This window comes from Hyperoodon ampullatus, assembly GCF_949752795.1.
Source record: "Hyperoodon ampullatus genome assembly, chromosome: 5".
NCBI lineage: Eukaryota > Metazoa > Chordata > Mammalia > Artiodactyla > Ziphiidae > Hyperoodon > Hyperoodon ampullatus.
Window position 1 is genome coordinate 37,077,775 of NC_136918.1, and position 23,716 is coordinate 37,101,490.

Sequence of the window (23,716 nt, forward strand, 5' to 3'; positions counted from 1 at the left end):
TGGGGGGCGTGGGGCACCGCCTTTGTGCAGAGGCTGCTCCCGGCTTCCGCCACTGGGGGGCGGCCTCCCGCCCGCGGACCCCCGACAATAGCGCGAGGGGTGGGGAGCCGCGCGTTCCCGGAAACTTTTCCCTCGAGTCTTGACCGCCGCCGCCCGCCCCCGGGAGCGCGGAGCTGGGCGCGCCCATCTCCGGCCTGCGGTTGGCGCGCTCGGCTGGGACCGCCGCGAAGGAACAGAATCGGAGAAGGGGACGCGCGGGGAGGCAGCGCCCGGGGCGGCGGGCAGCGGGGGGAGGCTGCGTGCGGGTCCCCGGTCAGGCGGAGGCGCGGGCACCGGGCCAGGCGGAGCCGAGACAGCCATGGGGGAGGCGCCCAGCCCCGCGCCCGCGCTCTGGGACTGGGACTACCTGGACCACTGCTTCGCCCGCCACCGTGTCTGCATCTCCTTCGGCCTGTGGATCTGCGCCTTTTCCTGCTGGATCGCCGTCCACGCGCTGTAATGGGGACTGGGGCCGGGCGGCGTCAGGGCGGGGACCGGGGCGGCCGCGGGGGGAAATGGGGCGCTGCCCCCTGCTAACTCGCGCTTGGAAACCTAGAGGGAAGGGGGCAGAAAGGGAGGATGCAGGAGGCAGCACAATTGCAGGATCAAGAGGAATATGTTGCTGTAGACTGAAATCAGATACTTCTTTCCGGATTCCACGCACAAGGAGGCTGGGCTGGGAGCCAGCAGGAGGATGCTGGGTGGTGCAGTGGACGGGGCCGTGGACTGGAAGCAGCCAGTCCTGGGTTCTAGTGTCAACCTTTCCCCGTTTACTGGCCGTGTGAGCTGGGCGAGCTATAAGATCCCTGGGGCTCGTTTTACTCAGGTAAATTGGGATGATAGCACATAGGACGGCTGGGAGGATCAAATAGTACTGGTGAAGCTCTTACTAAGTGCTCATTAAACAGCATTATTATTGCTCCAACACTGCCATCAACCCTTGGCGGAGGACAAGGGCCTTGGACGAGTCTCTCAATGTTTCTGGCCTCAATTTACTGGCCCTCTTAGCTGAGAAGAGGGGAGGCTAGTATCCGACTCTGGCCACAGACTTTGCCCTGGTCTGTCCGACACCTGGAGTGTTTTGGCCAAGTGGTCCCCATAACCTGGGTTCTAAGGGTGCAGTCTGGCTAAAGATGGTCTCCAGATCTTCTGCCACCCTGTCCCAAGCTCTGGAGGATGGTGCCACCCACGTATTCCCTGGTAAGGGAGAAGGACCACCCCTGAGGGAGGCTGACACCGGCTCACCTTTGACAGGCAATCATGTTCCCCTCAGGCATTTGACGCTGGTGGAGAGATTCTGCAGCCCCACTGCCCAGTCCCTGGAATATGAATAAGAAGACACTTAGAACAGTTACTGAGGGCCTAGTGCTGCGTTAACTCACTGATCCCTGCCACAGCCCCATGGGGTAGGGACTGTCATTGACCCCGCTTAGATGAGAAGCCTGAGCTGCTGAGAGGTTAACTAACTTGCCTGAGTAAATGGGGAGAACCGAAATCCCAGAACCTACTAGAAAGGGGCAGGCTTGTGAGGTAAACTACCCAGATCAGAGGATGGGAACTAACAAGGCACTTTATGTGCAGTATCTCACTTGTCCCTCACCGCCACCCTCTAAAGCCAGTATTATTAGATGTCTTACCCTCCAGGAACGAAGGCTTGGAGAGGTTAAGGAGCTCCCTCGAGAATGCCCAGTGGCCAGGCTGAGAGCACAGCCTCTGCCTTTTCGCCTTGCCTCAGCTGTGTGGGGACTGGGTCAGAGTCAGCCCGAGATCCCTGACCCCTGAGAGCTGGGGAAGTGGCCGAAGAGCCGCAGGGCACACGCAGAGCCGCCACACGTGAAGCAGAAGGCCTGCCGTTAACTCACCTTTCACCATAGACCTCAGTTTTCTCCTTTCTCAAATGGGAGGGTTGAAATGAATTATTTCTTTTTTTAAATAAATTTATTTATTTATATATTTATTTTTCTGGCTGTGTTGGGTCTTGGTTGCTGCGCGCAGGCTTTCTCTAGTTGCGGTGAGTGGGGGCTACTCTTCGTTGTGGTGCGCGGGCTTCTCATGGCGGTGGCTTCTCTTGTTGCAGAGCACGGGCTCCAGGCACGCAAGCCTCAGCAGTTGTGGCACGCGGGCTCAGTAGTTGTGGCTCGCGGGTTCTAGAGCACTGGCTCAGTAGTTGTGGTGCACGGGCTTAGTTGCTCCGTGGCATGTGGGATCTTCCCGGACCAGGGCTCGAACCCGTGTCCCCTGCATTGGCAGGCGGCTTCTTAACCACTGCGCCACCAGGGAAGCCCTAAATGAATTATTTCTAATTTGGGTCCAACTCAGAGAGTCTCTAATGTAGGAGTCTTCACTCCTGGGCCTTGAAACAGTTTCAGGACCCAAATTAACAGCTGGTGTTCCCACTGTGAGCTTTGGGCTTCGGCCGGCCGGTCGGGGAATGTTTGGGAGCCCAATGGCCTTCTGTCCTCACTCATTAGTCCCAAGGGCTGATGCTCAGAACCAGCCAAATGGTCCTAATGATGTAGAGTGAGTACCACCCTGTGGTTAAAGGAAGTGAAACCAGAGCTGCAATCATGCCTCAGTTTCTCCATAGAAATGGAGCAGGGAAACATCTAGAACAAAGTATTTCCAAGATCCGATCAATGATGCTGACAGAGAGACATCTGGCCCCTTCCAGTCTGTCCTGCCTGCCTGCGCTTGTTCCTGGGGGTGGAAAGCGGGCAGTAAGGGAGAGAAGCCAGCAGTGGGGCCCCTAGGGGGAGGTCAGCCCAAAGCGCCGTCGCAACTTAGAGGAGTCTCCCCCGGTGTGTGAAGAACATGCACCCAAAATGAAATCAGTTTGGATGCAGCTGGCAGAAGCCAGGCCATTTCACTGCACAGATGGATTAGAAGGATTTCATTTTAATTTCAAAGAAGCAAGTTGCCTTTTTAATCCAGGCAATTAACTCTGCTCTGCAGTTAAACTGCAATGATTGGGTTACTTTTATAACCCTCCTGTTTCCTTTCAAAACATAAAAGCTGACAGCTCATTTGTCAGCACTGAGTGGTGGGTCATGAACTTGAGGCAGCCAGATTTGTAGGAGGAATTTCTTTCCTCCTTTCATGAGGTCTGCCTCCTGCCATGGGCTTGTTGGTCAGAGGCTCGGAGGCTTTCCATCCTTTCTTTAACCATCTGTAAACTAAGGTCAAAACCACCTGCTGAATATCGGGAAGAAAGTGATTCTGAAGGACATAAAGTCACAATTGCCCTTTTCAGACACCTGCTTTGGGAACCCAAACTCACATGTCTGTGTTCTGCCCACACGCCCGTCTGTCCCCGCAGGCTTCTCTATCTGAGATGTGGGAAGAAATCCGGACGGGACCAGTCGGCGCTGTGTGCTGCCTGCTGCCTCCTGACCAGCCTGTGTGACACCATCGGGGCGATTCTGGCCAAACAGCTCACCATCCAGGTGCGTTGAGCCCACAGGTGACAGTGGTTTCTGTCTTGTTCCTTCCCCATGCGAGGCAGTTTCACCTCAGGGCTTGTGCCCCTGCTGGTCTTCTGCTCCTCCAGTACCCACATGGCTCACTGCTCACCTCCTTTAAGTCTTTGCTCAAATATCTCCTTCCCAATAAGGCCTCCCTGATCACCTGTTTAAGAGTGTGCCCTGCCTCTACCGCAGGTGCTCCAGACAACCTCATCTTGCTCCATTTTTCCCTAATATACCATCGACTTGACTTATTCATTATGTTTATGGCTTATTGTATGTTAGCCCCTACTAGAATGTCAGCTCCATAAGGGCAAAAATTTTCATTCGCTACCATATCCCCATCACTTAAAACACCAGCTGACGCATAGTAGATATCCAGTAAAAAGGGATTGTTGCTGTTACTGTTTTTAGAGCCCAGGTCCCAGCCGCAGCGCAGGCAGGGGTGTCTGAATCCTTTCCCAGGTGGTGATGTGGGCTTTGGAGCAAGTGAGAAGCAGTTTCAAGTTTTTCCAAAGTCTAGACCCTCAAACAAATCTGTGTAGAAGGGGCTTATCCCAAAATACATATCCCAAGGAGGATCTATGGGTCCCACTTCAGGGGGCTGGTCCTGGCCTTTTGCCATCCAGGTAGATGTGAAGGAGGGGAGCCTAGTGGTTGGACACAGATTTGGAGAGTTCTAGACCCTGCTGTGAGCAGCCTTCTATCAGAAACAAATCACCTTTCATTCTAGGAGCCCATTCTCATTAGCTGATAGACTATAATGAGACCTAGCTCAAGTCCAGTAATAATAGCTGATATTTATTAAATACTTAACTATGTACTTGACATTAAGGGCTTTTCAAGTATTAACTCATTTAATCCTCAAATCGACCTATGACGTGGGTGCTCTCATTATCCCTGTTTTATACATGTGGAAACTGAGGCATAGAGAGGTTAAATAACCTTGCTAAAGTCACCCTCTAGTAAGTACAGAGTCAGGATTCAAACCCCAGAATGCATGCTCTTAAGCACTAAGTACAGTGGGCCCCTGAACAACATGGGTTTGAACTGTGTGTGTCCACTTATACGTGGATTTTTTTCAATAAATACACACTACGGCACTACAGGATCCACAGTTGGTTGAATCCATGGATGCAGAACCTCGGATACAGAGGGATGACTGTAAAGTTATACTTGGAATTTCCACTGCAGAGGAGTCGGTGCCCCAACCCCTGAGTTGTTCAAGTGTCAACTATACTGTCAGTAGCTAGTGCATGTATGGGTGGGTGCATTTTACTTTCCTCTAGTCGCTGGCCTAAGCAACTTCCCGTGTATCGGCCCATACAATCTACTTAACAATGAGGGAGGCACTGTTATTATCCCTGCTTTATAGATGAGGAAACCAAGGCCCAGGGAAGTTCAGTGGCTGGGCCAAAGTTGCACAGCAGAGACTATGCTGTCCCCTGGAAAGTGGGGCAGGCTGAGTTCTTGTCCCATCTCTCTGATGGGCGTCTGCATAATGGGATTGGTTACTTAAGCACCCCATGTTCTCGTTAGTCAAGTGGAGGTGATAACCAACCTTTCCTGGGGTTGGAGGTATCCCTGGAAGCCCTACATCAGTGGAACACACGTGGTAGAGGAAAGCCAGAATGAGAGGTGCTACAGTTGCTGAAAGGTGTTTGAACACCAAGACCCTCTTTCCTTTGCTCCCAGGTCTTCACTGGTGCCTACCTAGCAGCTGTTGACCTGGTGAACTTTGTGTCCATTCTCTTCCCAGTCTGCAGCTCCAAAGTCAAGTCCAATTCAGGTAAGCGTGCTGCCATCTGTTCCTGTTTTCATCCATCCACTCATTTCATCCATCAGTGTGCTGAGTGCCTCTCCCTGTCACGCCCGAGCCTGGACCCTGCCAGGCACAGACGAATGGGCGAGCTCCCTGGCTTCATCCAGAGGGGGGAGTCAGGGGCCTAAAAGGTAGTTAGCGCTGCTAGTAAGGGGGTGCGGGCACACAATGGGCAGCCAGAGGAGGGGAGGGGCTGCAGGTGTCAGAGAAGGATGTGACATCGGAACTGGGACCATGAGGAAGGGCATTCCAGGTGAAAGAGCAGCATGGGCAGAGGTCAGGAAAGGGAGGGGGCAGGGCTTTGGGGATGGACAGTGATACTCAGTGTGCAAACCCAGGGGCTCCAAGCGAAGCACCTGGGCTGCCTCAGGCCGAGCGGGGGCTGGAAGTGACTGAGATGGGATGAGTAGCCTTAAGTATGTGGGACTGGGACGTTCCTGAGAAGGGGCAGCAGTGTGCTCGGACCTTTGTCCCAAAAGGAAATGCTTGCATCAGGGGTAATGTAAGATGCTCTCAGCTGCTCGAGGCTGCCCAGAGGAGGAATGTTCTTTTTGGAATTGTTCAGAGGCGGATCTGTCTTCTATTTCAAGGAGACTTTCCAAGACGATGCTTATCCTACTCACAGCTTTGGTGCCTTGGCACCAGTGTGCCCACTCGTAATACATTCACCAAGCTTGTGCCGGTTCCACTCTGTGCCGGGCTCCGTGCAGGTTATAGACCTGGCTGGGCACAGTGCCTGCCTTCAGCGGTCTCCAGTCTAGGACGGGCGACTCTGTGTGCATGCAGATGCATGTGATAAAGGATCGCGTTGCCCTGCCTTGAAACATAAAACACTATGAGAGGCTGAGGACGGGGAAGAGTGCCAGTCATGGGGGGGTTGGGGGGGTAAGGGGAAGGGGGAAAACCCAACCACAGGCCCTTGAAGGGGGGTGCGGGGCTGGCCTGTGGAACAGCGTGGGAGCCCATCCTGGCCTCGGGTCTGGGGTCGACACCAGTTCTTCCCACGCAGCTGTCTGTCGAGTTCCAGATCCCGGGAGCCCTGTGGGATCTTGGTGTCTGTTGCAGGTCGGGGTTCCCGGAAGAGAAAGAGGAGGCGGCAGCTCAGGGCCAGCATATTTGCCCTGGTCCTGCCTCTGAGCCTGGGCCCAGGCTGGGCTCTGTGGGCCGCTGTCCCGAAGGCTTCAGGCCCCATCCGAGGGCCACAGCGGAGGCTGCTGGGAAGCCTGGTACAGGTGAGGTCGAGCCTGCTCAGGGGGACTTGACGGGGTCGGGGGGCGGGGAATGCAGGCCCCTCCCCTTCTCCTACTTCCAACAAATGCCCTGGGGGTGGGCGTCAGGGTTAGGCCTTGTTGGGAAGAACCTCCTAAAAGCAGAAAAGGACGGGCCTGGGGTGCATGGGCATCTCCTCAGGGTGCTGAGTGTATCACTGTTCCCGCAGGACGATACTGAAATCCTTGGCTACCTGCTGGGCAGCATCGCAGCTTTGGGCTCCTGGGCTTCCCGGATCCCCCAACTCTCCAGAATCGTGAGTCTGGGGCCAGGACTGTGGTTCACCCTGGCAGGTCTTAGGGCATCTGGGAGCATCCTCCCAGCTCCAGGTCACCGGGGTGGAGAGGTGGTGTCTCCGTTCACATGTGCGCGTGTGGGTGTGTTACGTGGGTGTGTGTGCGTGTATACACGTGTGTGCGGGCAGCGAACAGCTGCCCCCAGGCCTCGGAGGGTCCTGAGGCTCACAGGGAGAGGGCACTGTGTTCTCTCCATTTCTCGTAGCAAATGAAAATCAGGCTCTCCGGAAGGAGCCCCTAAGTTTGGATGGACAGGCACCCCATTAAGGGATGAGAAGATCTGAGGTTTTAGAGAACAGGATCATGCAGCTCCTGGGGTCTGTGTATTCGAGAGTGTCTTGTTGGCAGATATTTTCCAGGCATCTGGGGTGAGGGAAGCCCTGTGATGGCCAGTCCCTTGGGGGAAACAGACGTGCCTTGAGATGCCCTGTTTGCCCTTGGGGAGCTCACAGTCTCCCCAAGGAAGACACAGAAAGGGAAAGCAGGATGTTTGAATGCTCTAAGAAAGAATCAAACGTTTGGGGTTTTGGAAGAAAGAGAGAAGCCTCCTACAGTATTCAAATGAGCGAGGGTGAAAACTGTTCACACTGCCAGGCACTGGGTGCTGGCGCGGCCCCAGGTTGGCAGCGAAGTCCAGGTGGGGTCTGAGGAGGCAGAGGCGAAGGGAAGGCACTCAGGGCAGAGGAGAGTGTGCGGGAAAGGCCACCGAGGCCGGAGAGCGCCTGCCGAAGAGCCACGTATTATGGATGCGTGAAAATGGCGGGGCCTGACACCAGAAATGTGACGGCCCATCATTTAGTCTTGCCCAAGAGCACTGTGGTTTAATAGCAATCCCAGGAGAACAGGATTTGAGGAGGTGGGTGCTTAGTTGACCACTCGTGGGAGCTGCAGCCTGAAACCTCCCTGGCACAGGGCCTCATCAGCAAAGATTCTGTCTCCAGGGCAAGGGAGGGGAGCGTGGGAAACACTGTGCTCAGTTCAGCCACCGCTGGGATGGGCCTCCAGGGTGTGGTCAGGGCTGGGAAGCCGTGTCACGTGAGGACCTTTGAAGGAACAGCTGCAGTGCCCTGACCACCTGTATTAGTTTCCTGCTGCTGCCATAACAAAGTATCCCAGACTCTGAACAACAGAAACATACTGTCTTTAAGTCCTGGAGGCCAGAGGTCCAATACCAAAGTGTCAGCAAGGCCACACTCTTTCTGAAGACCCTAGAGAGGTATCCATTCCAGGCCTTTCTCTAAGCTTCTGGTAGTTCCTTGGCTGGTGGCAGCACAACCCCAGGATTTGTGTGGAGTTCTCCGTGTGTGTGTGTGTGTGTGTGTGTGTGTGTGTGTGTGTGTGTGTGGTCACATGGCTTCCCTCCGTACGTTTCTGTGTCTGACTTTCCCCTTTTCACAAGGACACAGTCATCTTGGATTAGAGCCCACCGTAATACCCTCAGCTTACCTTGATCACCTGCAAAAACCCTATTTCCAGATAAGGCCACATTCACTACCTCTGGCGTCTGGGACTCCAACATCTTTTTTGGGGGGACACAATTCAACCCATAACACCATCCCACCTGAAATAGCCCCAAGCCAGCCCCACCTCTGTGTCCCTCCCTCTGCTTCATTTTCCTCATCGCATTTATCACAGCCTGAATTAGCTCCTTTATTTATTTACCAGGCTGCTGCCTGGTCCCCTAGCAGAGCATCAGCACCGTGAGAGCAGTGCCCTTGTCTGTTTTATTTCTCACTGTGTTCCAGGTGCTTGGGGTCTGCCCAGGGTAGGTTCCAGCAGACACTTGTTAATGAGTCACTGCATTTGGCCTAGAAAAAAGGAAGCTCATGGATACACGAAACAGAGGGCTACCTTGGGGCAGAAAGAGCAGCCTTGTTCTTTGCAGTCTCGGAGAACAGGACCAAGACCAGAATCAATAACCAAGAGGTTACTGGGAGGCCGCTTCCCATTCGGTGAAAGGAAGAATTCCATGGGTTAGACACTTTTCCGAGTGCCTGGCATGTTGAGAACAATTGGTATTGTTATTCCTGCTTTAGGAGGTAGTGGGCTCCTCATCACTAGAGGCATTCAAACCTGATGGCCCCTTGGCAAGAAGATAGAGGGAGATTGCAAGGGGACTGAGCTGGGCAATCTCAGAGGGGCTGCCAGCCCTAAGTGTCTCTGGTCCCATGAATAACCCAGAGCTAGGGTTCCCTCATTAGGGAGAAAGCCAGCAGGGTTGCAGTGCTATGGGAAGCCAAGCCAGCCTGGACTTGGACCCTGGATCCCCCAGAAGCCACTTCTAATTTACCCCTGGAGGGGGCGCTGAGGAGCAGCCTGGCTGGGTGGCTTTGGTGGGAAGAGTTCCCATTTTTCCAGGAGCAAGTCTTTGAACAGGACAAAGGGTGTGAAACACGCACTGATCAGTAAAGCATTGTGCTGACAACACTGGGAGTCACTGCTGCTGTAAGAGTGTCTGAGGCAGAGCCCGCTTCCAGTCCCCAGCGCGGATTTGCCAGGAAGCCACCAGGCAGGTCGTCCCCCCAGCCGTCTGTCCTGACCTGCTAGACAGGCCTGTGTGTGCTGGAGAAATTCATACCACATCTCGAGTCACCAAGCCAGTTCCAGTCTTCAAGCAGTGGTGCTTGAAGCACAGCTGTGTGTTCAGCGCCGCGGGCGGAGCCCTCTAGACCCTAGTACCGACCCTGAGAAGAGCTTGAGTTCTGAGTCAGTGGGCGCTGGCCGTGGGTTGGGAGTGAGAGCAGAGGGCTCCCCCAGCTTGGCCTCATCCAGCTCAGGGCCTAGCCCGGCTCTGCAAGTCACCTTCCCCTCTGGCCATCAGTGTCCTCTGTAAAATGGGGGTGGGTGGGCTGGAGGACCCCAAAGTCTTCCCGCCATAGCAGTGCTGCTGGGCCGTGTGAGGTAGGACGGGCTGATGGGAAGGGGTGACACTCCACCCGCAGCCTCTGGGGCCCGTGGGCCAGGGGCCACCGTCCCCAGCTGCGTGCCGTTTGCTCAGGGGGTGACAGGCCAGAAACAGGGAGGCCCAGGAACAAAACAGGAAGAGATGCAGAGGGACATGTAACACTCCTGAGGAATCTTTTTTTTTCTTCCCCTTTCCTTGGCCGCGCTGCACGGCTTGTGGGATCCTAGTCCCCCAACCAGGGATTGAACCCAGGCCCTTGGCAGTGAAAGCGTGGAGACCCAGCCACTGGACCACTGGGGAATTCCCAGGAATCTTTTTTTTTTTTAATTTAATTTTATTTATTTATTTTTGGCTGTGTTGGGTCTTCGTTGCTGTGCGCGGACCTTCTCTAGTTGCGGCGAGCAGGGGCTACTCTTCATTGCAGTGCGTGGACTTCTCATTGTGGTGGCGGAGCACGGGCTCTAGGCGCGTGGGCTTCAGTAGTTGTGGCACGTGGGCTCAGTAGTTGTGGCTCGTGGGCTCTAGAGTGCAGGCTCAGTAGCTGTGGCACACGGGCTTAGTTGCTCTGTGGCATGTGGGATCTTCCCAGACCAGGGCTCAAACCCGTGTCCCCTGCATTAGCAGGCAGATTCTTACTCACTGTGCCACCAGGGAAGTCCCAGGAATCTTTTTGAGGATTAAAATTAAAATGGAGAAAATCGGCTAAAACATGCTTTTTCTCTTGAATTTTTTCCATTCCTTAACCAAGGCCTGTATGTCTCTAAGTACAGTCATCTAATGAGCAAACTAAGTTTTATATATATATATATATAATATAATTTATATTTATGTATTAATTTAAATACCTATGTAATTGTATATAATTGGAAATACATAATATTTGTATATATACTTAATGTGTATATAAAGTGACTTTATACCCGTAAAGGATACTTACATATAAATATTGCATGTTTCCTTTTTTAAAAACCAATATTTCCATTGCTCATTCTCCAGAAATATCCCCTTGGCTTCAAAATTTCCAGAATGTTATCTCTAATTTTCCTGACTTTCCCATCCCGCCTGGTTCAGAGCCGGTAGCCCCGAGATGAGAAGGGTGGGCCCTTGGCTCTCCATAATTCAGTCGCCGTCCTGCTCTCCCCACTGACACTCACGAGCCCCTGCCCAGTGCTGGGTTCCAGGGCACCGAGATGGTGAGGACCTCAGCCCTGCTCTCAGGAGCCCTCTGTCTGTTGGACAGATGTGTAAGGAGCTAAGTCATGATGAGGGTGAAAGGCACTCCAATAGAGGGATATGTCAGAGGTGTGAGAGACCCTGAAGAGGGAATAACTTGCTCCCCTTAGGGTGGAGGTGTTAAGGGATGGTTTCCCAGAGTTGGGTTTAAGCCAGGTTCTGAGGGATGAATAGGAGTTCACCAGACAAAGGAAACAGCTTTCGTTTTTTTGGCCATGCCGCGCGGCTTGTGGGATCTTAGTTCGCCAACCAGGGATCGAACCCATGCCCTCTGCAGTGGAAGCAAAGAGCCCTAACCACTGGACTGCCAGGGAATTCCTGGAAGCAGCTTGAAGCCCAACAGAAGTGGCACCTCTGGGGACTGGCCATGGGCAGAGGGCTTGCCCTCCAACCTCTTACATCACCAGGGGCCTGGGTCTTAGAATCAGCTTTAAGGGAGCTGAGGGAGGTGGCAGTGTTCCTCACAGCCCAGCCCCCTTCTCTCTCTGCCTAGTGCTGGGGTAGGACATTTCCCTGCATCTACCTGTGGACCCGGCTCCTGTCGGCCCTGGCTGGCCTCCTCTACGCCTCGGCCATCGTGGCCCATGACCGGCGGCCTGAATACCTGCTACGGGCCACACCCTGGTTCCTGACCTCCCTCGGACGTGCAGCGCTGGACCTCGCCGTATCCACCCCAGGCCCGGGGGCTTGGCTGCTGTGTCTCATCTGCCCTCCTACCCTCTTGCTAGAAAGAATTCTTTCCCAGTAGCCAGGGTGGTGGTTTGAATCCTGGGGGAGGCAGACACAATTGCAATATGCAGTTTTGTGCTTTGTGTCCTTTTTTAATTTTATTTATTTATTCATTTATTTGGTTACACCGGGTCTTAGTTGTGGCAGGCTGGCTCCTTATTTGCAGCTCGCTGGCTTCTTAGTTGTGGCATGCGTGTGAGATCTAGTTCCCTGACAAGGGATCGAGCTTGGGTGCCCTGCATTGGGAGTGCAGAGTCTTACCCACTGCGCCACCAGGGAAGTCCCTCCTCCTTTTTATTTTTTTAAATAAGAAGAAATATCTCTTGACTGGAGCTTTGTGAAACAGCAGAGGGGAGTATGAAGCTTCCTGGCCTTGGGATCACAGAAGAGCCAGGCTCCTGGCTCGGTGCTGCTCCCCACCTGGATTGGTCCCCGCCCTGTGTGAACCTGTTTTCCTCACCTTTGCCTTGTCTTCTCACAGGCTGGGAAGGGCTTTGCAAGCTGACCTGCCCTACACGGGTGATCATCTGCCTTCTGTACTCTTCGGTGCTGGAGCCTGGGGTGGGGAAGCAGAGAGAAAAGCTGTCAGTGATCGCTGAGCCCCTTTCTGATCCCCAAGGGGGTGTTGCCTGATGTGCCGACACCCCAGTGACCTTGGTGTGAGGGCCTCAAGGGCAAGCTAAGCTCAGACAGTGACGAGTGGAGATGCTGGGTGGGGTTGGGGGAGGGGTGGAAAACCTGTGGATTTAGCATAAATAGTTTAGAAATGGATTTTCTCACATACTATTTGAGTCTGCGAGGGCTGCCGTAACACATAACCGCAAACGTGATGGCTTAAACTACAGGAATTTATTTTCTCAGCTTTGGAAGCCAGAAGTCCGAAATCCAGGTGGAGCCATAATCTCTCCAGAGGTTCTAGGGGAGAATCTTTCCCTGACTCTTCCAACTTCTGGTGGCTCCTGGGATTCCTTGGCTTCTGGCAGCATAATTTTTTTTTAACATCTTTATTAGAGTATAATTGCTTTACAATGGTGTGTTAATTTCTGCCTTATAACAAAGAGAATCAGCTATACATATACATACATCCCCATACCCCCTCCCTCTTGCGTCTCCCTCCCACCCTCCCTATCCCACCCTCCCTATCCCACCCCTCTAGGTGGTCACAAAGCACCGAGCTGATCTCCCTGTGCTATGCGGCTGCTTCCCACTAGCTATCCATTTTACATTTAGTAGTGTATATATGTCCATGTCACTCTCTCACTTCGTCCCAGCTTACCCTTCCCTCTCCCCATGTTCTCAAGTCCATTCTCTAGTAGGTCTGTGTCTTTATTCCTGTCTTACCCCTAGGTTCTTCATGACATTTTTTTTTCTTAAATCCCATATATATGTGCTAGCATATGGTATTTGTCTTTCTCTTTCTGACTTACTTCACTCTGTATGACAGACTCTAGGTCCATCCACCTCATTACAAATAGCTCAATTTCGTTTCTTTTTACGGCTGAGTAATATTCCATTGTATATATGTGCCACATCTTCTCTATCCATTCATCTGATGATGGACACTTAGGTTGTTTCCATCTCCTGGCTATTGTAAATAGAGCTGCAATGAACAGTTTGGTACATGACTCTTTATGAATTATGGTTTTCTCAGGGTATATGACCAGTACTGGGATTGCTGGGTCATATGGTAGTTCTATTTGTAGTTTTTTAAGGAACCTCCATACTGTTCTCCATAGTGGCTGTACCAATTTACATTCCCACCAACAGTGCAAGAGGGTTCCCTTTTCTCCACACCCTCTTCAGCATTTATTGTTTGTAGATTTTTTTTTTTTTTTTTTGGTGGTACGCGGGCCTCTCACTGTTGTGGCCTCTCCCGTTGCGGAGCACAGGCTCCGGATGCGCAGGCTCAGCAGCCATGGCTCACGGGCCCAGCCGCTCCGCGGCATATGGGATCCTCCCAGACCGGGGCACGAACCCGTATCCCCTGCATCGGCAGGCGGACTCTCAACCACTGCGCCACCAGGGAGGCCCCTGTTTGTAGATTTTTTGATGATGGCCATTCTGACCGGTGCGAGGTGATACCTCACTGTGGTTTTGATTTTCATTTCTCTAATGATTAGTGATATTGAGCATCCTTTCATGTGTTTGTTGTCCATCTGTATATCTTCTTTGGAGAAATGTCTATTTAGGGCTTCTGTCCATTTCGGGATTGGGTTGTTTGTTTTCTGATATTGAGCTGGCAGCATAATTTTAATTTCTGCCTCCATCTTCACCTGGCCTTTTTCCCTTTGTGTATCTCTGCATTACTTCTCTTCTTCCTGTGAGGTTCCTGCCACAGGACTTACCTTATCCACCCTAATCTGCTGCCACCTCATCTTAACTAATTATATCAGCAAAGACCCTGTTTCCAAATAAGATCACATTCTGAGGTTCTGAGTAGGTATGAATTTTGGGAGGACACTATTCAACCCACTACATGTACTTTCCCTGTAAGCCAGGGAAAATGGTTTTCAAAATCCTTTTGTGTAACAGGTATCTACTAAGTGCTTGTTAGAGGCAGCGTCTGGCTGGGTACTGGGCCCTCAGGGGGACAGGAACTAGGAAGTGTCAGACCTGGCTCTGTCCTCAGATGAGCTGTGTCTGTTCTGGGGCCAACCCGGCAGGATGATCCTGGGGAGGTAAGGGACCAGCCCAGAATGGAGCCCTCAGGGTACAGAGGTGAAGGCAGCACCGGTGGCTGAAGTTCTCCACTTCCGTGGACCTTAACTTCACTTCTCAGATCATTTTCCTCTCCTGGGTGATGAAGAGCAAGATGAGGCACACCTTGGGATTTGCCTCTGAAGCCACAGAGAATGCCGACACCCAAGCCCTTTTGACCTGTGCAGAGAAGGAGGAAGAAAACCAGGAGGCAAGGACCGAGGCAAGGTCTCACAGCTGGACGGGGCCCCCGGTGTTTGTGCACAGCATGGGCAGAGGCAGTGAGCCTCACCGGGGCCGGGCCTGGGAATCCGGGTCCCCACGAGCTTGGCCAGTTGGTCACTTTAAAAAACTACTGTTACGTGCAATGCTGAGTGCCCTGAATAAGTAGGATCCTCTGTTTTCCCAAGTACAAAATATATTATTTTTAAGTTTGCTATTATGCTATTTGATAATTTACATATGTATATTTAAGTTCACATACTATATAAATTAATACGTTTGTTTAGAAGTAATGTGCTTTTCCCCCTCATTTCGTAAAAACTTAAGTTCCCACTTTTGCATGCACCTGACATCCACAGCATCACCACCACTAACACAGCTTTTTTTTGAAAGTTGGTGTTACTAAAAAGCTGATTTTTAAAAGTGCTGTTTACAAATAACATCCACCCTTTACAATTATGTCATACCAGTGAATGTGTCTGTCTCTGTCTTTTGCTGATTTAATCAGGTGACCCCTCTAAGTAAGCAGAACTATGCTAACTGAGGCAATTTTTCTTTGTCAAAAGTCCTTGGTTGCAAATAATTGAGAAAGTGCCTCATAATAATAAGAGAGCTTGTAAAGAGTTGAACATAAAGCAGCTCCCCCTTTTCTAAGATCATTTTTTGAGGAAAAAATATCTCGCCTACTACCTGGACTCCTCACTACCTTCATTTCTTTCAGAGTAGAAATGAGGCTCCGTGTGAGTGACCCGGGTCCCCTCCTCCGAATTTTCTAGGTTTAACGGTGTAATCTGACTGAGTTAATGAAGTAGAAAATAGTGTGGGTATGACCAAGGTAAAAGGGGAGATACAGGTGATTAGACCAAAGATCCAAGTTCCCAAGAAGGCTCTAGTGGGAAGTTATTTTCATTCCATTCTAGAATCTGTTACGAAATTATATCCCAATGGGGAGCTAAGGTATTTAAAGAGAGCCCCGTGTGTTTAGTATTCTGAAGAGAGGAAGTGGAGCCTTTGTAATCTCTTCAGCAGTCTTTCCATCAGTGGTTCTCAAAGTGTGGTCCCCGGACCAGCACTGCCTGGAAACTTGTTAGAAATGCAAATTCTAGGGCTCCACCCAGCTCTACCAAATCCAAAACTCGGGTGTTTTTATAAGTCCTCTGGGTGCTTCTGGTATGCAGTAAAGTTCAAGAACCACTGCTTTACAAAAGCATTATTTAGCACCCACTCCAGTGATTCCCAAACTTTGCCATACTTTAGAATTATCTGGGGGGCTTTTAAACTCTGCAAGTCACATCCATACCAATTACATCAGAATGTCTGGTGTGGGGCGGGGTGGGGGGTGAGAGCTAAACTTCAGTTGTTTGGTTTTTTAAGAAGCCCAGGTGATTCTACGGTGCAGCAAAGTTTGGGACCCACCCACCTACTGTGACCTCAAAGAGACAGATAAGATACATCTTATAGGAAGCAGAAAGGGAGATGTGCCATAAAAGAACAGAAAAAAATACTGTAGGGGTTCTTTTGAAGAAACTGGGATCCTGTTTTAGAAAAGGTCTCCTGACTTTAAGAATCCCCCTTTCTGTCTCCCCATCCCCGCTTGAAAGAATTCGGACTGGGTGCCTCTCACCACGCTACCGTACTGCAAGCCCCTCAAGAGGACGGCAGCTGTCAGCCGCTACCTGGAGCTGACCATCGAGCCTGTGCAGCAGGTAAGTGGCTGTGGGCCACAGCTGGGTGTCCAGAAGGGTGGGAGGTAGTCCTGGAAGGCTTCCTGGAGGAAGTGACATTTTAGCTGCAGGAGGGGCGGAATGAGGCAGGAAAGCCTGTAAAAAGAGGAAGGAACTCTCGGAGGCCTTGGTGGGGGAGGCCTTGGTGGGGGGCAGGCGGTGGCGGTCAGATGAAGGGTGCTCGGTGATGAAAGGGTGGAGGCGAGGTAAGTGTGAGATCGTCACACTGCGGAAACTGACTATCATCGGAGGGTGACAGGAGTCCAGGAGGCTTCAGGACTAGAGACTCGGGGTCAGACGTGCATTTTAGAGCCGTCACTCAGGCAGTGTTGGGGGGCAGACTAGGGAGTGGAGACTAGAAGCAAGGGGGTCAGTGAGGGACAGTTGTAAGTCCAGGAAAGACATGGTGTGGCCTGAACCAAGGCTGCAGCCGATGGAGAAGCAGAGCTGCAGTGGAGTCGGCAGGTAGAGCAGTGGGGGCAGTGAGCATGTGGCGGTGAGGAGGACCGCGTGCTCCAGATGACTGCCAGGGTTCTGCACGGGGGGGCCTTCAGGAGGAAGAGGGTTGGAGGGAAAGAGGCGACAAGAAGCCCACTCCATGTCCCACACCCCACTAAGTCGCTCCTGTCGAGGCTACAGCGACCTCCCAGTTGCTAAATCCTGGGGTCATTTCTGTTCAACTCGTTTGGCCGCCTGCTTCTTCTGATTTCTGGGCCCCTCCCTGTCCTGGTTTTTCTGCCACCCTCACCTCTGCAGGCTCCTCCTGGTGAGCGGACTTCAAGGTTGCAGTACCCCAGCTCCGCCTCAGGAGGGCTCCCTTCTCTGGGTACACTCTTCCAGTCCCATATCCCCACCTGCCAGCTCTGGCTGATTTCCCTGGCCTGTGTCTCCATCCTTTTCCTCTCCTTCAGTTCCAGTCTTGGCTGCCCCACTACCTCTTCGTCCTCCCTCTTCATTGTCACCATGTGGCATCTCACACGTGCCGTGTCCAATACAGAATTCTGGATTTCCATGTCCAGACCGGCTCCTCTCCCCGTCTTCCTCATGTCAGTAAGCGACACCACTGTCCGTGCAGTGGGTCAAACTCAGATTCCTCTCTTTCCCTCACTATACGCCCGTGCCCATATCACCCATTTGTGAGTCTTGCAAATACTTCTTTTAAAGTAGGTCCAACCTAGAGATGATCATACTGAGGGAAGTAAGTGAGACAGAGAAAGACAAATATCATATGATATCACTTCTATGTGGAATCTAAAAAATATTACCCCCAAAATTACAAATGAACTTATTTACAAAACAGAAACAGACTCACAGACGTAGAAGACAAACTTATGGTTACCAAAGTGGAAGGGTAGGGGGAGGGATAAATTGGAAGTATGGGATTAACAGATACACACAACCATATATAAAATAGGTAAACGACAAGGTTTTACTGTATAGCACAGGGAACTATATTCAATATCTTGTAATAAGCTGTAATAGAAACGAATTGGAAAAAAAGAATCTAGGTATATTCATATAAATATGTAGAAATGAATCACTTTGCTGTACACCTGAAACTAACACAATATTGTAAATCAACTCTACTTCAATAAAGAAAGAAAAAAACAAGTAGATCCAGGAGCCTCCTAACTGGTTCTCCTCTCACTGCTATTCTTGTCCCACCCCCTCCATTTACAACCAGTAACCAGAAGGGTCTCTTACAAATGTAAATGACATCTTGTTCCTCTTTGGTTTAAAACACTCCTCTGGCTTCCCATTTCATGCAGAATAAAATCTAATCTCCTGACACAGCCCCGCGCTTTCCGCACCCCCCCCCCCACTGCCTCCTATTCTCCCCTCTTCACTAATCTCTGCACAGAATTTCTCTCCGTTCCTCTGCCTACATGCTCTTCCTCCTGATTTTTTGCATGGATGCTTCTTTCTTGTCTTTCCAATTTCAGTAAAAATGTCACCTTCTCCTTCCCCCACCACTCATTCTGTGGAAAAGTTGCTTCCACCCCTCTGCCGTTTATTTTATTACCTTTTAAAATGCTCTGCAAAGCACTTATCGTGATCTTTTACTTTTGTTTGTTTTCTGTTTCCTGCTGGGATATAAACTTTGTCTCCTTCTGTCTTGTTTGCCAAAACCCTGGTGTGTCAGGTCACGGGCTCTCCGTACAGGTGTGTTTGGAACGCAGAGTGCAGTGATAGCCGCCCCGCTGGGCTGCCCCTGGGACGTGCTGACGCTCAAACTTTGGGCCTGAGAGAGAGGTTTTACTCTTTGCTGTTGTTCCTTGGAAAGTGGGTGTAAATAACCTGTATGTGACGTAAGTGAAGTTCTGGGAGGTTTGGAGCACGCTTTCACGATTAAGAGTCCACTTCGGCCATTAAACTCTTCTTCTGTGCAGAGGGTGGGTGGGTGGGTGGGTGATGGGAAGCCCTGGGGAAAGCACAGGGAGCCCTGGCAGCATCGGGCCAACGCTTTGCACTAGAAATTTTTAAATCGTGGAACTTGTGAAAAATAATAGTGCAAAAGTTGCATTCACTTGAACCCTTCCAGTACCTGAATCTTGAGTGGATGCCTGCTGGAGAGCAGACTCCTTGAGAGAAGCCTGTGTTCCTCTTCCGTTCTCCTCCACTGAGGCCGGCCAGCACATTTTTGAGCAAATACTTCCATTCGGCCTCTTCCTTCTGTGTCCACCAGAGGGCGAGAGTTGCCTCCAAGACAGCTCCCAGCAGGGAGCCAGGAGCCCCGCCCTCTAGCCTGGGCAGAAGCCAGCTCCCTGGGCTCTAGGGTCATCATTCGCATGGTGGTCTGTTTACTGAGGGCTAACGACTTGCCAGGCTCTGAGTAAATAATAACAGCCAACACTTCCATGATGCTTATTGTACTTACTGGTCACAGTGCTTGGAGTACTGGTCTAAGTGCTTTACATAGATCAACTCATTTAATCCAACAGCCAACCCTTGAGGTATTATGCTCATTTTACAGAGAAGGAAAATGGGGCCCAAAGAGGTTAAGCAACTTGCTGAAGGTCACACGGTTTGTTGGTGGTAGAACCAGGATTCAGACCTGTCTCTGCCGAGTCTGTGCCTTTGACCAAAATGCTATGCTGCTTCTTACTCGGCATGATGGCTGACACCAAGTAAGCGCTTGATAAATGGTTTTTACAACTATTAGCAACGCAGATTCTTATAACAACCTGAGGTAGATACTGTTATTTTTTATTGTCATTTATTAATAGTTAATCATTTTATTATTCTTTTTTTTTTTTTTTTTTTTTTTTTTTTTGCGGTACGCGGGCCTCTCACTGTTGTGGCCTCTCCTGTTGCGGAGCACAGGCTCCGGACGCACAGGCTCAGCGACCATGGCTCACGGGCCCAGCCGCTGCACGGCATGTGGGATCTTCCCGGACCGGGGCACGAACCTGTGTCCCCTGCGTCGGCAGGCAGACTCCCAACCACTGCGCCACCAGGGAAGCCCAGGACATGCTTTTTATGCCACCGTTTCATGCCACCATTTCATGCCTGCTGCATTAGCAAATTATTTTCTTTTTTTCATGAGAATGTCCCGATGGGCATGTTGTGGAGATATTGGTACCCTGTTGCCGTGTGCCTTGATACACGTCCTGTTTGAACTACCATCAGGAAGTGGGCAAAAGAGCCAGAGTGGTGCTCACTCTTGCCAGCATCACCTCCCGAGCACTGGTCAAGGAGAGATTTTCCAAGAGATGCAGCTGGGGTCAGGCTGAGCCTAGGAGGCCGAGGGTGTAGGGTCCTAGGCGTCAACAGCTTGCAGCATTTGAAAACTCCATTTTACCTGTTGACTCAGGTGTGGTCAGACCTGAGGAATTTATAGATTCTTTCCTTTGTTGTGGCCTGGGAGGCCTCTGCTGCCCCGCCTCCCCCCCTCCCACCCAGAAAGCTGTCTTTGTCTCCTTTGTGGACTTCCTTCCAGCTGACTCTCACAGGGAACTGTGCCCTTGACCCATCCGGGGCTGGAGCCCTGCGTGATTTGGGGACCAGTACGAGCAGCTGTTCTTCTCATGTGTCCAGGATGTTTACTAAACCTGAACCCCGTGACACCAGTTCAAAGGAAGCAAGGCAGGGGTTACCAGCCCCTTCTATAGATTAGGAAACTGAGACTCAGGAGGATAAGTTTTTTGCCGAGGTCATATGGTTAGTTGGTGGAAGATACGGTCCAGAAGGCGGGTTATTCCCCCTGTGCTGTGTCAGTGGGATGACTGCCCGGCTCTGAGCCTGCCCGGCTCTGCGCCCAGCCCAGAGCCTTGAGGATCTCTGGGGAAACCCCTGTGAGGCCTGTGGGAGGAAGCTCTCTTCTGAGATAGATGGACAGACAGACAGACAGGTAATCTCACAAGTTTCTTCCTCCCTTAACCCTTCCCAACTCACTCTCATAGGCTGCTGGCGGGTGCGTTGGTTGAGCCTCTATGGAGCACACTTTTGACAAGAGCTATCCAAATTACAAGCGCTCGTGCCCTCGGATCCAGCAAGTCCACTTCTAAGAATTCATCCTTTATATCCTGAAATTTTTAATGTACAGTATAATTTACTGCAGCCAGGATTGATCGTAAAAGCAAGAGACTGGGAATATCCTAAACGTCCATCAGCAGGGGACTGGTTTAAATAGATTGTGAACATCTGTACAATGCAACCCCCCAAAAAAAACTGCTATAAAACTATTTCTAAGGCATGTTGTTAAGTGAGATAAAGCAAGATGCATAAGAGAGTATAGCGTGTACTACCGTTAGTGGAAATGGGGGAAATATGTACATGCGTTTGCTCGTGTGTGCACAGACTCTTGGGAAGGACACACACAGGAGGGCCGGCTGCCTCTGAGGAGGAGCTGGGTGGCCGCAGGAGGAGGGTGGAGGCGGCTGCATCCTCTCGTGCCTTTTGAATGCTGAAGCACGTGGATGCTCTGACAGTGCAAAAAAACAAAGATGCCAACCAAGTCTCCTGCCTGCTCTTCCCCGCATACCTTGCAGGCGAGCTGCAGTGCCACCAGGCTGCCTGGAGATGGACAGACAAGCACGGGAGCCACGTCCCTGCAGGAGCCCCCCTCGTACCCTCCGGTTCAGGTCATCCGGGCGCACGTGTCCTCCAGTAGCTCCTCCCAGGTCTCCTCCATCAACTCTGACCTCGAGGTAGGTGCTGTGTCCGCCGGCAGGTGCACGGGTCCTCCTTCACGCCTGCTTGCCGGTGCCTCTGTGGTGCCTGCACTGCTCTGTTCTCCTCGGCCAGCCTCATGCCCACTCAGTAGTGAATAAGCATCTGCCCAAGAACTTTCCCACGCTGTCCGCGCTGAGGAGAACTTTCCGCAGTCAAATGAGTCATGGAAACACTGCACGCTGAATCACGGGGCCCATTCAAGTCTTACAGAAATAAATGCTGACTAACACACTTTTTAAAGAGTCTTGGTGTTTCCCAAACCCATTTGACCATGGAAGGCTTTCTTCCCCCCCAAGGAGCACCAGGCTGTTCCCTGTGGTGCTGTCAGGGTCATACACAGGGGCCCTCAATGGGCATTGTGCCTGGCACTTTCATAAGCTTTGCCTCATTTTGAATTTTTGGATCTTTGAACAAAACACATCACATTTTGCATACCGGAAATGGGTCTAACTCTCAGGTCTACGGTCCTGTCACTCTCGGCCCCACAGCTGTGGCTCCCAGCCCTGGTCAGGAGGAAGTTTCCCTTTGTCTGTGGCAAGTGAGAACAAGGACAGCATAGTGGACAGGGGGTACCAGCAGGGGGAGGGACCACCCTTCATTCTGGGTTTGTTGGGGTCTCCCACTCTTTTGATATTTAAATGCCCTTTTTTTTTTTTTTTTTTTTTTGCTACGCGGGCCTCTCACTGTTGTGGCCTCTCCCGTTGCGGAGCACAGGCTCTGGACGCGCAGGCTCAGCGGCCATGGCTCACGGGCCCAGCCGCTCTGCGGCATGTGAGATCTTCCCGGACCAGGGCACGAACCCGTGTCCCCTGCATCGGCAGGCGGACTCTCAACCACTGCGCCACCTGGGAAGCCCTAAATGCCCTTTTTTGAATTGACGATAACAGGAAGTGCTAAGTTGCTGTTGAGGGTTTGGTGTTGGTCTTAATGGCCTTATTTGGCAAAGTAATCAATCATCTGTCCTGAGTCAGTCCCCCAGATTCGTTCAACTCGTAGTGGACCCTGAAATCCGAAAGACTTAGAGCCCCTGATCTGCGGGGTAGAGTTCAGATCCCTTAGTGTGGGGTTCAGGCCTTGCACACCTGCCGCAGCCTCGTGCCCCTCCCCTGCCCTCACCTACATGTCCTCCTTGGCTGTGGACTCTTCCCTCATCCCCAGGGCTCTGGACCTTGCTTCCTGGGATTTCCTCTGGCCCAACTGCCGTGTGTCAGAATCCTACCCAGATGCCACCTGCTGTGTGAACTCCCCTCCCCTCCACGTACACACCAGAGATTAAAGCCTCCTTCCCTTGGGTGCCCAGAGCCTACACCTCTCTTCTACCCCTGCTGTTGTTTGCCGTGTAGCCTGAGGGCTGCAGGGACCTGTCTCCCCGGCCAGGCTGTGCACAGGCTTTTAGGTCTAGGGGCCTGGGCTGCCCTCCTCTTTATCTCTTGATTCTGGAACACACACAGCTGGTCATTCAGAGGTGGGTTTTGAGGGAGAAATTCTGCTCCAGACCAAGGACCATTTGGTGTCCGTGTATCCCCGAGTCCTTCATTTGGTGCTGTTTACTTCTTGGATCTGGTCTCAGAATGTGTCGGACAACCCAAGGCGCGTGGCTTGGCAGCCCGGAGCCAGCAGTCCGGGCAGAGTCTAAGGCTAAGGGGAGAGAGGGAGAGTGTGTTCAGTCAGGGGAAGGGACAGTTGAGTTGGTGAGATGGTGGGGAGGGGCTTGGGGAGGGCGGGAAGCAAGCTCGCTCTGTGGGAACCCTCAACTGAGCTGAGGATTGGACGGTGACCTTGAAAAATTCAGAAATTTGTCTCTGAGGCTGTTCTGGGCCGGTTCTGTGTTTTGCAGTCCTTTTCCTCCCTCTCCTCTATTCGCTCGTTCCTTTTAAATTCCAAGGGCACAGGGTCGCGCTCATACATGAGGCAAATGGAGATGAATGCTTTTGCCCTTGTTAAACAAGGGGTATATTTTTAGAAGCCCGGGTGCCCCCATCTACCCCACCCACCCCCTCCAGAACCCCCAGCACAGCCTCCTACTTCATTCCCAAAACACCCATACGCTACACATGACAAAGCGCTGAGTCCCGATCGGAAGTTACTTAGAATCTCACTAAACACGGACACTGAGGAAATGTGAGCAGGGGACGGTGTAGCTT

At 51.8% G+C, this 23,716-nt stretch overlaps 1 protein-coding gene across 1 annotated transcript in view; it reads left to right on the top strand.

The window, feature by feature from the left end:
- Positions 1 to 358: 358 nt before the first annotated feature.
- TMEM44 (transmembrane protein 44) overlaps positions 359 to 23,716 on the top strand; it is a gene marked incomplete at both ends in the record, with an annotated part of 34,185 nt that continues 10,827 nt past the window's right edge. Inside the window, 9 exons of the mRNA XM_079705027.1 lie at positions 359 to 495; positions 3,356 to 3,482; positions 5,196 to 5,289; positions 6,388 to 6,554; positions 6,761 to 6,847; positions 11,519 to 11,689; positions 14,534 to 14,674; positions 16,275 to 16,379; positions 21,389 to 21,547. Of these exons, the coding sequence (XP_079561153.1) occupies positions 359 to 495; positions 3,356 to 3,482; positions 5,196 to 5,289; positions 6,388 to 6,554; positions 6,761 to 6,847; positions 11,519 to 11,689; positions 14,534 to 14,674; positions 16,275 to 16,379; positions 21,389 to 21,547 (1,188 nt within the window). The remainder of the gene's footprint in view (positions 496 to 3,355; positions 3,483 to 5,195; positions 5,290 to 6,387; positions 6,555 to 6,760; positions 6,848 to 11,518; positions 11,690 to 14,533; positions 14,675 to 16,274; positions 16,380 to 21,388; positions 21,548 to 23,716) is intronic.